This window comes from Chlorocebus sabaeus, chromosome 10, assembly GCF_047675955.1.
Source record: "Chlorocebus sabaeus isolate Y175 chromosome 10, mChlSab1.0.hap1, whole genome shotgun sequence".
Classification (NCBI taxonomy): Eukaryota; Metazoa; Chordata; class Mammalia; order Primates; family Cercopithecidae; genus Chlorocebus; species Chlorocebus sabaeus.
In genome coordinates this window covers 65,167,394-65,181,200 of record NC_132913.1, presented here as the reverse complement: position 1 = coordinate 65,181,200, position 13,807 = coordinate 65,167,394, and the positions used below count along the sequence as shown (strand labels likewise).

Here is a 13,807-nt window from a genome sequence, read left to right as displayed (position 1 = left end):
ACACACACACTCCAATAGCCCATACTTATGGAGTGCTTCGGAAACTTTGTGAAACATTTGCATTCATTTAATCCTCATCTTATACGGTAGGTGTTATTATCACCCATAATAATTTTATAGATGAGGAAATAAGGCTCAGAGAGTTGCGTGACTTGCCAGTCACCTCCACTGCCTGACTGTAGAAATGAGGTTCCACTAGTTGCCCAAGCTGGTCTTGAACCACTGTGCTCAAGCAATACTTCCACTTTGGCCTCCCAAAGTGTTGGGATTACAGGCATGAGCCACCGCACCCAGCTGAGGAAAATCTTTTTTTTTTTTTTTTTTTGAAGGGCTTATCCAGCTGATGTTTCCTAAGACCCCGTTAATCAAGAATGAAATGTCGTCCAAGTCATCTATATTCTTAATGCTTTTCTATTATTCATCTATCAGTCCCTGATGACAGGTGTGTTCAAATTTTTAGCTTAACAGATTCCCCAATATTTTTTGTCCAATTATGTGGGTTGTTGATTTAGTTGTTAGTATTAATTATGTGTTTTTGAATTGGGGATTGCAGCTGATTTTGATGGGAGAGTGTTTTTGTTTGTTTGCTCGTGCCATTGCTTTCTTTCTTTCTCTCTTGCCCTCTTTGCTACCTGTCTAATAGTTTGCCCAGCTCCCTGACCCCAGTCAAGAACCAGGACCTATTCTGGTGGCTCAGATTTCCTGCTATGTAGTAATATTACACCAAGCTGGAGGCAGCTTGGTTTAGTTTCTTGGGGTGAAGCTGGGTCACCTGTTCCCCACGCCCCAGCAGGAACTGAAATTCCGACGATCGTTGCCAGCCTGTTTCTGGACTTGGAGTTCAACAGGCCTACATGTCTTCAGGGTTGTGACTTTAGAGATCTTTTCCCTTCTTTCCCTTCTCCTCCCTACCCCTCTCCTTTTCTTCCCTCTTCCTTTCAATCTCTAAATGTCTTTCTGATTTCCTCTGTGTTTTATCAGTCTTTGCTCTGCTTTTGGAAGAGATCAGATGTGTAAAAGCATGAACTTGTAGCACCATCTCTACTGACATTCTATATACTTTTATAGTTAGAAAACAAAACAATATCATTTCAGGAAAATAAAAGTTTCTCCCTCCAAAAATAAGTTTTATTTCTATTTTATTAGGATAATTCCTGAAAACAAAAGTTCTATTTGTGTTTTGTGATTCTAATACTCAAAAAAAACTGCTTATTGCAAATTTATGTTTTATGGCCTCTATATTTGAAGGGAATCAGGGAGAAAAAATTAATTCTGGTTGTAGAAGCCTTGATTCACCAAGATCTTAACTCTGTGTTTAGAAACTGCATTCATGGTCTTTAAGCTGGGCACTCAGATGTAAACTGTTCAGTTTACTGAATGGATGCCAAAAATAGAAGTGAGAAATGCCGTTCTAGCCCTTTCTCCTGACAAAATTAATATTTTGCTCCCTTTTGCTTCTCTTAAGTGTTTCAGTCCATTGATTTTAAGTGACTTTGTCAATGGTATTTTCCATTAGACTGGGAAGAAAGAAAGATTGCTCCATAGCTGGCTGCTGCTGTTAACATTAGGAACTATTTAACTCCTTGAACTGAATATTCCCAGCTTACTGTTATTCCATCCTATGAACCTGTCTAAGCAATTCCTGTCACTTCTCGTAGTTCTTTCCAGCTCAGGCATTTACTATTATTTCTATTTCTTTTTGTGTGTAGTCAAGGAAAGTGAATGTAGACATTTTAATCTTATGTCCTAAGGCACTGTCTCAAGTCCTAGTTTTTACAAGTATTCTCTTCTCATCGATCATCCTGATGGCTGGCAGCTATTTCATTGTTCAGAACTCTACAAAGTACTTTCTAACTAAGCTTATAAATACCTGGTTAGTGTCTGGAGTTTCTTTACAAAACTGTGAAGCATAAACTAGCTAGGCACACTTGTTTTCTTATATCCTCCTTAGCTCTTTGGTCCTTTCATAAATATACACACAATTAAGCCAGTGAACTAGATGGTCTTCCTGAATCCTATACTCAAGGGAAAGAGATGGGGTGAGCATCCTCCGATTGTTCTGGGGGCAGTCTGTAATTCAATGCCCTCCTTCTCAAGTGAGTTGTAAAAATTGCTTCAGCCTTTCCTTTTTATATCACTTACTTTCCATTTCCCTACCTTTCCTTCTTTGATTTTCCTTCTCCCTGTAAATAAGCCCACTTAAATTCAGTTTGATTTTTGCTCCAAGTGTTTTTCTAGTGTGCAAAATGGAGAGTATTAAAAAAACTCCTCTGATGATAACCCAAACTATTATTGTTATACACACAGTCATCCCTCAGTATCTGTGGGGTATTGTTTCCAGGACAGTGCATGGATACCAAAATCTATGCACACTCAAGTCCAGCAGTCAGTCCTGCAGAACCCACAGATAAGAAAAGTCAGCCCTCTGTATCTGCGGGTTTCACATTGCCCTGAATGCTGTATTTTCGACCTGCATTTGGTTGTGGATGCAGAACCCATGGATAAAGAGGGCCAATTCTATTAACTGAAAAAATTTGCATATATACTACTATATATATATATACACAGACACACACATCATTAATGTATCATATTACGTGTTCATACATATTAACTCATTTTATTAACTGCATATAGTAAATCAACTCACATCATTAATCATTTATATGTTAAATATACATACATATGCATATATATAAAAATCTCCAACTACTGAATCCCTAACCCCACTGGCTATCTCCATTACATCCCATCCCAAATCTTCTCCACCTCTGATATTTCCTATTTTAGACAATAGAATCATCACCATGTAGTAAGTAACTCAAGCTAAAATCCATAGAATAGTTTCCTAGTCATTCTCACTATTCTACATTCACTTGTGTCTATGATCTGTTGCTTCTACCTTGAAACATCATTTCTAGCCCTTCCTTCTCACTCCTTCTACCACCTTCTTCACTCTGTCTTTACTGATTTCTCACTAGGACATTTTTCCTCTGACTCATTTCTTGCTTGCAAACAGGGCACTCTTCTTTTCAATCAATTACCGCTTCTTTTTAAACATGCACTGGCCTCTCATATGATTCAAAACATTGGTAATTGTCTATTGCTTGTATAATAAAGCTCACACTGCCCAACATTCAAGGCCCATCACTTCTGCTTCTAACTTAACTTGTGGTTCTCCTCTCTAGTCCTCAGCCTTGCTCCATCCTTTTCTTCATCTCTACCCCACCTCCCCATGGTCAGCCTATGCATATATTAGTCTATCAGCACAAAAGATACATATCTTTGTGCAAATAGTCCCAGTGAAAGACAAAATGCACCAGACAGTGAAGATCATTTCATCTGGCTATTGCAATAGGGAGAATGCTCATTAATGGGAAACATCTCAAAGAAAAAGAAAGGTACTTGGGGTTTCACAGAAGCGTATAGACAAGGGAGTTACCTACATCATTCATGAGCCTTACAGGAGTCATGAGGAAGGATGGAGAAACGTCTTATTTTGGAATGTGCTAGGGCAGGGTGGTCTGTTGAGGATAGCCAATTCTGGAACAGTGTTAGGGAGATTTCTTTATAATTACTATTTTCAGGGAGCACAGAGCTCAGGTAAAGTTCAACATTGTTAACTCTACTGGCTATTCTCTGGAACCCCTCCACTCTCCAACTATCTATGGTTGGTCTTTCTGTCTTTAGCTCAGTGCCCTTGAAGGCTGATCTTTACTTACCACACCACTTGGGCTCTCTTGTCCTCTAGCCGCCAGTTGGGTTTGACAAATAGAAGGTATGAGCAGAAGATTTAAGGGCCAGAGGAGTGAACGACATTGGGTGCAGTTATTTTCCTTATTCCTTCTCTACCAGTTCTAGGAGTGGCTAGATCCTTCCATGGCCTCTCTTCACATGGATATCAAACTCACCTCCAGGATCTCAAAATCACACTTCCTTTCTTCCCTCCCTCCCTCTTGTGTAACCTCAGACCTAGGAGGTTACACAAGACCTGCTTTCCAAAGTTGCTAGTCCCTGGGTGCCTCACCATTCCTTATTGGGTTCTTTTCACCCTACCCACAAATCCATAGCTTTCCCCTTTTTTGAGTTATGTTCAGTTAAACTCTCAGAGTTCTCTATTTTCTCCCAAAACGAATTGATTTATTTCCTTAGCCTGGGAAACTTCCCCCGCTTGTCAGCCTAGAGCATTCCTGCTCATCACACAGTTCACATGAAGACTTCCTTAACACCTTCCTCTGTGCACTGGCAGCATTTTGGACGTACATTGTGGTGAAACATTTGTGAACTGTTTCCTCCTCTGTAATGTGTTGTGAGTTTCTCAAGGATAGGACATGATTTGTGCCCCTTGGTGTTTCCAGAGCCTATCTATAGCAGTGCCTGGTGCACTAAGTATTTGATAAATGCTGACTTCATGAATACATGATTAGAGTAAATTGGCATAAGTGAGAGATTTATTAAGAAGCATAGTAAGAGATGATTATTTAATTCATTCTTTTTCTTTTCTTGTCTTTTTTTTTTTTTTTTTTTTTTTTTTTTTGAGACAGAGTCTTGCTCTATCATTTAGGCTGGAGTGCAGTGGTGCCATCTCGGCTCACTGCAGCCTCCACTTCCCAGATTCAAACCATTCTCCTGCCTCAGCCTCCTAAGTACCTGTGATTACAGGTGTGTGCCACCATGCATGGCTAATTTTTGTATTTTTAGTAGAGATGGGGTTTCACCATGTTGGTCATGCTGGTCTCGAACTCCTGATCTCAGTTATCTACCTGCCTCAACTTCCCAAAGTGCTGGCATTACAGGCGTGAGCCACCACACTTAGCCTATTTAATTCATTCTTTTGCCATTTTGAGTAGTCCTCTTATAGAAAAATAGAGATTCAGAAAATTAAAAACCAAAAATCATGATTACTTAGTAGATAATTTTTATTTTGGTGCCAGGAATATCTATTTGAGCCCAGTTTTTATTTTTTTGACTTGTTTTTAAATTAAAAGAGCAGAGAGAAGCCAGACCAACTAACACTTGACAAATATCCGAATCAAAAAGGCCTCTGTCCAGGGAGCGTTTCCAAAGAACAAGCAGGGAGATGTTTTGTTTACTTCACTTGGCAGGTACACTCCCTTCCCCAGGGTGCAATAATCAGGGCTGATCAACAGCAAAGGGAGCTTGAAACCAGTTGTTTAGTATCATTGATCCAGAAACTACTTGTGATATTTCCCTTATAAGATTCTCTTTTTTACTTACTGTGTGTGTATTAATTTATTTAATCCCTGTTCATTTAGTAAATGTATAATAAAATCAAAGTTGGATTTAGATAGTAAACTTTTAAAATTAATAAAACTAAGAATTATATAATTGGTCCAAGACAGGAATAAAGCATAAATTCTATTCTATTTCATTTGTGCTTTAGCCTATTTGGTATTGGTCGTAATTTCTGCAGTGTCACTCTATATATCCCGTTAAATTATATCCAAATATTTAAGCTGTTTTTGCTGTTTTATTTTTTAACCCAGGTATCTGAGTGTAAACAATTTTCTATTTGAATGCATTATATTTTCAATTCTTTTTTAAAATATAAGTTGTCTGATGCTTTGAGGAGCAGTCAATGGCCTGCCTGCCTAGAATTTGCTATTTAAAGACACTTGTGAGTGTGAAAATGGGCACTATTAATAATTGTCCCTGGACAACAGGCTTAATTGGAGTGGAACTGTCCTCTGCCAACTGGGGATATATCCTCAAGTATATCTCTTACTACTTACCCTGGTGCCTAAAATTTCTATCATTGCAGTACTGTTTCAAATTAAAAGATTATGACTCCAAGAATCCTCTTTCTGAATATAGCTATATTACATGGGAATATTAATACATTAACCTATCATTAGCCATTAACAATTTAGCAAAAATAACTGATCTGGCCTGGAAATGGCTCTACACCAGATAAGTTGGCAAACTTTTAGAAATAAAGATCTGTCTACTAAATATTTTAGGCTTTGTGGCCTGTACGATCTCAGTTGCAACTGTTCACTCTACTGTTATAGTAGAAAGCAGACACAGACATTACTTAAGTTAATGAGTATGGCTTCATTACAATGAAACTTTATTAATAAAAACAGGTGGTAGGCCAGATTTGGCCTATGGGCCATCCTTTGCCCACTCCTGCTTTTGAGGACTGAGAAGTTGGCAGATGAGTTTACATCTCCAGAATTATGTTACTTCTCAACTGTTCATCTTGCTGCCCTCATCATGGACTAACGCCACGTGTATGTTGCCTTGCCAAATAATCTGATGACTCAGGGTCAGTTTGGCTGTGAACCTAACTTCAGAGGTCAACTCACCTTGCACTTTAAATTTCTCTTCTTTAAAATATTGCAGTATTTGTCATTCCCCTGAGAAACAGAACCAATAGGAGAGATAGAGAGAGAGAGAGAGAGAGAGATAGATAGATAGATAGATAGATAGATAGATAGATAGATAGATAGATGATAGATGATAGATAGATTGAGATAAAGAGATTTATTCTAGGAATTGGCTCACATAATTATGGAAGCTAAGAAGTCCCACAGTATACTGTCTGCAAGCTGGAGAACCAGGAAAACTAGTGATGTAATTCAGTCTGAGTTCAAAGACCAGACAATCAGGAGTCCCAGTGTCTGACAGCAGGGGAAAATAGATGTCCTAGCTCAAACAAAGAGCACATTTGCCCTTCCTCTTCCTTTCTATCTGAGCCCTCAGTGGGTTGGATGATGCCCACCCAGATTGCTCAGGACAGTCTTGTTTACTCAATTTATTGATTTGAATGCTAATATCTTCCAGAAACACTTTACAGACCACCCAGAAATAATGTTTTGCCAGCTATCTGGGCACCCCTTAGCCCAGTCAAGTTGACACATGCCAATTAACCATCACAAATGTTAAGTCTTAAAAGGTTAGAGACCTTATTTATTATTTCTTTGGTATCTCCCTCTACTATCCAGTATTTTATACACACTGGATAATTAATATTTAACCAGAGATCAGTAAACATTAGTATTTTCATTTTTCTTCTATAGACACTAATGAAGATGAGTATTTTCATTTTTCTTCTAAAGACACAAGAACCTAAGAATTCATATAAGTGTAAAGTTAGGGAACATAGTCTACAATACTTCCCTCACTCCTAACACCAGTTATGAGTTTCGGAGTTCCCAAGACCATGCTCAGTTTCAATAATTTGCTAGAAGGGCTCAAAGAACTCAGTGAAAGCTGTTACACTCACAGTTACAGTTTACTACAGGAAATCATACAGATTAACATTAGCATGGGGCAGAGTCTAGGAAAATTCCACATGTGGACTCTGCTCATGGAGTCATGGATAGTGTGAATGTCTCCTGGCTATCATGTGTGACAAGATGCGTGAAATTTTGCCAACAGGGCCTGAGCCTTAATGTCTAGAGTCTTTATTGGGTCTTGATCACAAAAATGGGGTTGGCTGCCCATGCGACTGCCCTCTGACTCCATTCCTCCAGTGGTCAACTGATACCATGTGACCCAAAGCTCCCACCCAAATCATATTGTTGGTGTGGCTTGAAGCCCCCATTCTAAATCACATTGTTAATCTTTGCACATTAATCAGGCAGGACATTCCAAGGGTTTAGAGATTACCTCTCAGGAGCCAAAGACAAAGGCCAGACTTCTCTTTAGGGAGGGTTCAATTCTTTCCTACATGCAAGGTCAATCGTGGTTCATGAATACAGTGTCTGACTTTGATCATGGCACTATAAGCCAGTTTATTGGGGGACACAGCTAATGCATTCTATGGAATGCTGAAGTTGAATGATACATAGTCCTTGACTTTCCCCTTACACATTAAAAATGAATTTAGAAAACAAAACAAATACAAGTTTTGTCCCTGTTTTTCTTTTCAGCCTGTAATTTATGTTGGAGTAAAATGTTCTAACATTTTAGAAAAAAGTGTTTTTTCCTTTTAGTAGTTTTTCCAACTTCTTTTATGTTTCAAGAGTTCAAACATTCTGTCATTTCATTAAGAGACATTTCTATATCTTATCCATTCTGTGTAGATCTATAGGTTCTATGGCTTTAAAACGCCATTATTTCCTATTCCATTTCTTATATCCCTCAGTTGCTATTGCTCAGATGGAAAAATATTTTTAAAAGATCTTTATTTTCTTTCATTCTCTAGACATTTCTCACATCTGTTTTCTTAAGATTTGAAACCAGAAGTGCACTTATTTTTTCTAGGGAGCGCCAGTTTTGAGAGGCCAGGGCAAATTAAGCTTCATACTATAAAGTAAGCTCCATAACTGTAGAGATTTTATTTTCTTTTACTTTCACATTTGTAACTCCAGCGTATACTACACTGCTTGACACATACAGACAGTACCTATTTGTTGTATTGAAAGATAATTTTCAAAAAGTTAAAAACTTAACTCCTGCAGAAATCTAAAGCAAGCATGTATCAAAGATTTGTTTAACTCATTAAAAAGAGAAACAGCAGGGTGGCAAAGTTGGTTCTAAAATAGGCACTGAAAGAATGCCAGCATAAGATTGCTAGATGAGCTTTTTAAAATGGTTACTACCAGTCAGGATAATACAATTGTAACCATTGAGCTTTTCTTTTCTCCTGCACAGAAATCATTTGCATCTTTACTTGGATAAAATTTATTTGCATTGCTGTCAGATTTGCAGAAATTAACATCTACTCTTACCAAGTTGTAAATTATTCTAATCAATAGTAAGAAGTAGGCCAAATGAAGCATTCTTAGTAATATTGGAGAATTTAATCTCATCTGTCAGATCAGGAATTAAAAAATATGTCCTGCTCAATTTTCAAATGCAGAAACAATTAACAGTTTATTGATAATTTGATTAATCTTATACCAAGCCAAGTGTTTTACTTCAAGTTACTTTTTCGTCTGTGTTTACTCAAATTTGGGCATATAGGAGGTACTCAATAAATATTTGTAGAATTAATAAATAAAAGTAGAGTTTAAGTATTCTGGTTTTGAAGGAGTCATGTTCAAATAATTTGCTGCTACAATAACACTTGCTCTTGCTTATTAAAGCAGTGAAAAGTGGGATCACTGGAGCTGTGGACTCAGAACAACATGGTTCAAATCTCAGTTCTGCAATTTCCTGCTTGCATGGCTTCCAGCAAACCACTTAACCCCCTAAGCCTTAACTTGCTATCAATAAAATGAGGGTAATATCTACCTTCTGGGATGTTGTAAGCATTGATACATACATAAAGGATTGTTTATAATGTGTGCAAAATCCCTCATTTGCAGGAAAATGGTCTCTCTATGTGGTTTGGCTCCCTTTCAGCATAGTGGCCTCAGGGCAGTTGCGCTTCTTGCATGGTGACTGAGGACTCTAGGCACACATATTTCATCAGGCAAGGCAGAAGCTGTGTTGCATTTTACAGCAACCTTGGAAGGCATGTAGCATCTCTTCCATATGCTCTCTTTGGTGAAGCTTTCAGAAGCCCACCAGATTTAAGGAGAGGGGACATAGATCCTACCACTTGGTAAGAAAGTGGCAGGGTCACATGGAAGAGAAGAATATGGGATAGGAGATATTGTTGTGACCATCTTTGGAAAATAAAATTTGCTACAATGAGTGATTCTGCAGAGGCTTAATTCATATTACAATATGAAATGAAATATGTTCTGTGGTTGTCAAGGGTATTTCCTTGCAGTCGAGCTATTGTCATTGCCCTACATTCATCTAGTCACACACAATTTTCTTTGTGATGAGCCTTTCTTTTCTTTTCTATTTTTTCCCTAATGTTGCACTTGCCTAGCTTGAGTTCATTACCTCACTGATAAAGCTGTTTTAATGTTTAATCTATTCCTAGTTTCCAAATCATTTTCTCAGGTGCCCATCAATTCCTTGTAAGTGGTTAATTTAAAAGGCCTTTGAAGCATGACTGCATATGGCTAAGGCAAATCTAAATGTCAACCTTGGAAGCATTCTATGACATTCAGATGGACTCCTTTCTCTACAGGGGCTTGTTTTTCTATCATGTGGTATATTTTGCCAAAAGAGGATATTGGGGCTCAGAAAAAGATACTTCAAAGCATGGTGCCTTGGCATACTGAGCACATTGATCTAAAGGAAATTAAAAGGCCTTAAACTTGAGTCCCCTCAGAACCAAGAACTTTCTAACCTTTCTTGTTCCTCCTCACAAGTACAAGATGGAACTCTCTTCCGTCCCCTCCCTGAAATTTTATTAACCAGAGAATATTATTCTCATATCACAGGAAGGAAGACTGAGGAATGTCCCCATGCCCAGACAGACTTTCCATCTGTTCTTCTGAGGGCACTCTGAGAGATTACCTGAGAGACTTTATCTGCATAATAAGATAACCTTTGGCCAGATGTGGTGGCTCGTGCCTATAATCCCAGCACTTTGGGGGGCCGAGGCTGGTGGATCATCTGAGGTCAGGAGTTCAAGACTAGCCTGGCCAACATGGTGAAACTCTCTCTACTAAAAATGCAAAAATTAGGTGGGTGTGATGGCACACCCCTGTAATCTCAGCTACCTGGGAGGCTGAGGTGGGAGAATTACTTGAACCCAGGAGGCGGAGGCTGCAGTGAGCTGAGATCAGGCCACTGCACTCCAGCCTGTGTGACAGAGTGAGAACCTGTCCAAAAAAAAGAGATAACTTTTGTTCACGGTGAAGATCCACCCCTTACCTTCTTGAAACCTCCTCCAGAGCTCAGAGAAACTTTGTCCCTGGTCATTGTCTGTTTTTTGGGCTCGTTTAATTCCTCCGAAAATTTTTTCTATCCCTCAAAATTGCCTACATCCCCCATCCGTCTCCCCTATAAAGAGGATGCTATTTAAGCTTCAGCCATCTGGCCCTCCTTTGAGTCTCGTATTTTATATGGCTTCTGTGCTTCTGCACATTAGTACATTTGTATGCTTGTTCCCCTGTTAATCTGTCTATTGTCAGTTTATTTCAGCAAACCTTCAGAGGGTAGAAGGAAATGTTTCTGTCCACCCCTACAAGGGCCAGAAATAGTGCCTTTCTCACTCAACATTTGTAGTGTTGAAAGAGCTAGCACTCTAGCATCAGAGATTTCCTTTCATGCCAGTTGCCTTATCTAATTGTGTGAAACTGAGTAGGTCTCTTAAAAAATTAGGAGTTAGTTTCCTCGTCTATAGACTGAGTATAAAATTCTTTACTTTAGATTTTTAATAAACAAATACTCAAAGAAGCTTCTGCTGTAGGGCCTGGTTTACAGTATAAACTCAGTATTAGCTAATAAGAAGAAAAACTACATTGACATTTTCTTTTCCCATAAATTCCCCCTCAACATAAGTCTTGGTCAACTCTCGCACTGGTATGCTGATTTCACTGGAGAGGACAGAAAGGCAGTGTCCACACAAGAATGATTGTTGAAGAAGGTGGCTTCTTCTTCTTCCTTTAGGTGGTAGCACCACAAAGTTCACCTGAGAACAGTGATGAGCCACACTTATTAATGAGCTAATTCCAGGAGCCTGGAGTTGGCAGAGGGCATCTTCTTTGAGGGGTGTTCTGTCCCTACCTGGGTCTCTATTGCTGTTGATTGGGTTGTTAAAAGAACAGTTTTCTTTTTAAGTATTCAGGTGAGATTTTCCTTTACCTGACCTCCATAGCTCATTGGACACATAATTGTAAAAATATGTACATGTTTAGTGAAATGTATTAAAACTTCGACAATGTATGCTTTGTAAGAAATAGAATACAAAATGTAGGATGGGATTCTCCTCTTCTACTCTCTCTTGGGATTTCTCCACTTAAAATCTCTCTTTAATCTCCAACTATTAAAATCATTATAAAGATGAAAATGTTTATTACATTATTTTAAACTGCAATAAAGCTTTAATTGACCTGGATTTATTATCTTTCTATGTGACAGGTGGTGAAATTTACCAAATCCTTTGAATTGCTGTCCCCGAAGTGCAGTGCTGATGCTGAGAACAGGTAGGGCTTATGGGGTTCATGTGTCTTTTGATGTTCTTTGGTCCTTGGTGTTAGCAGCATTGCATAATTCTTAGAAGATAGTAGTAGTTCTTTATATTAGCAAGTACAACCAAATAACATGACTCTTCTGTGTTTCAGGCCTTAAATTAAAACTATAGCTTAACAATAAATACATATACATCTAGCTTGCAATCAGTTTTTAGGGCCAAATTTTAGTACTTGTAATAGGATTAAAATGTTGCCTTTAGCTTTTAGTCCTCTTTTCCCTGAACCTTGTAAAATGTTGTTGTTGTTGTTTTGTTTTGTTTTTTAAGATGGAGTCTCACTCTGTTGCCCAGGCTAGAGTGCAGCAGCGTAATTTTCGCTTACTGCAGCCTCTGCCTCCGGGGTTCAAGCAATTCTCCTGCCTCAGCCTCCTGAGTAGCTGGGATTACCGGGGTGTGCCACCACACCTGGCTAATTTTTGTACTTTTAGTAGAGACAGGGTTTCACCATGTTGGCCAGGCTGGTCTCGAACTCCTGACCTCAAGTGATCCGCCTGTCTTGACCTTCCAAAGTGCTGGCATTATAGGTGTGAGCCACTGTGCCTGGCCACCTTGTAATGTTTTGAAATAAATCTTAAGATATTCTGCTGACTCCTGAACTTTGAATCCAAGTTATTTAGGTAAGTTAACATGGAATAGTACTAAAGCAAACCTGTTTTCGTTAAGCCAACAGTTTCAGTTTGTTTCTTTTCACATCACATATTTGACTAAATCTTCTAATAAATCAAGTAAAATTTTAGATATATCTTAACTGTACAGACAGCCGAATTTTCTGCTTTATTTTGGCTCTTTGTTTCTCTTCCTCCCTCTTGTTTGTCCATACTTGGCCAATAACATCCCCTTGGAAAAAAGACTGAGAGTTTCCAGTGATTCACTTCTTGTTCTCATTGGCATCTTTGAGGCTATAACAGGGTGGAAATGATGATTGCAAGCAATCAGTGAATTTCTCTTAGCTTTTTGCTGCCTTGAATAATAACTGTGTTGCTACAAAAATTCTCTGTGGTCGCCTCTAGAGGAAGGGTTAAAAAATAATGAAATTAACCAAAATGCAGACATGGAGAAAGAATCATAAAGCACTCAGGGCAGTATGATGATGATATTGATACTAAAATATGAGCAACCTGAATTCTTTGACTGCTATGTGTTCCATGTAGCATGCTAAATGATTTATAAGCATTTAATCCACCAAACAATCTTTTGAAGTAGGCATTCTCCCCATGTTATAAAAGAGAAAACCAAGGTTCATCAAGTTTAAGTAACTTGTTTGAAGCCATGCAGCCAGTAAGTGGTAGCCACCAAGGACAAGATCACCTAGATAAGACTCTCCCAACTCTGAACTTTGATTCCATAGCTACACGTCATTTAAAATCTGGTTGTTGATCTCATCTAGTGAATACCTGTCAGATTAATGTTTCCTAAATCTAATGGGTCAGTCAGAATTAGGCTTAGAAAGTTTAGTAGAAACTAAAATCTCAGGACACACACTGAGAGATTCTGATTCAGTACTTTGGAAGTGAAGTCCTAAAGGTCTATAAGTTCTAAAGGCCCTCTGGGTAATACCTATTTCAAGATGTAATACTCAAGAGTAATTTGATTTTTGTATCTATTATTGCTTTAAATTCAGGAAATAGAAACTAGTAAATAAAAATAAAAAGTAAATTACTTTTTATCAAGGGCACAAAGTTTAAAAAAGGCCTTTGCCACATACTATATAACTCCATTTACAGGACATTCTTAAAACTTCAAAATGATAGGAAGAGAAGGCAAATCAGTAATTGCCAAGGGCAGGAGATGAAGAGA

General features: G+C 38.3%; 1 protein-coding gene across 1 annotated transcript in view; it reads left to right on the top strand.

Annotated features, from left to right (window-relative positions):
• PDE11A (phosphodiesterase 11A) overlaps positions 1-13,807 on the top strand; it is a 455,494-nt gene that overhangs the window by 180,263 nt on the left and 261,424 nt on the right. Inside the window, exon 5 of the mRNA XM_073019839.1 lies at positions 11,899-11,963. Within this exon, the coding sequence (XP_072875940.1) occupies positions 11,899-11,963 (65 nt within the window). The remainder of the gene's footprint in view (positions 1-11,898; positions 11,964-13,807) is intronic.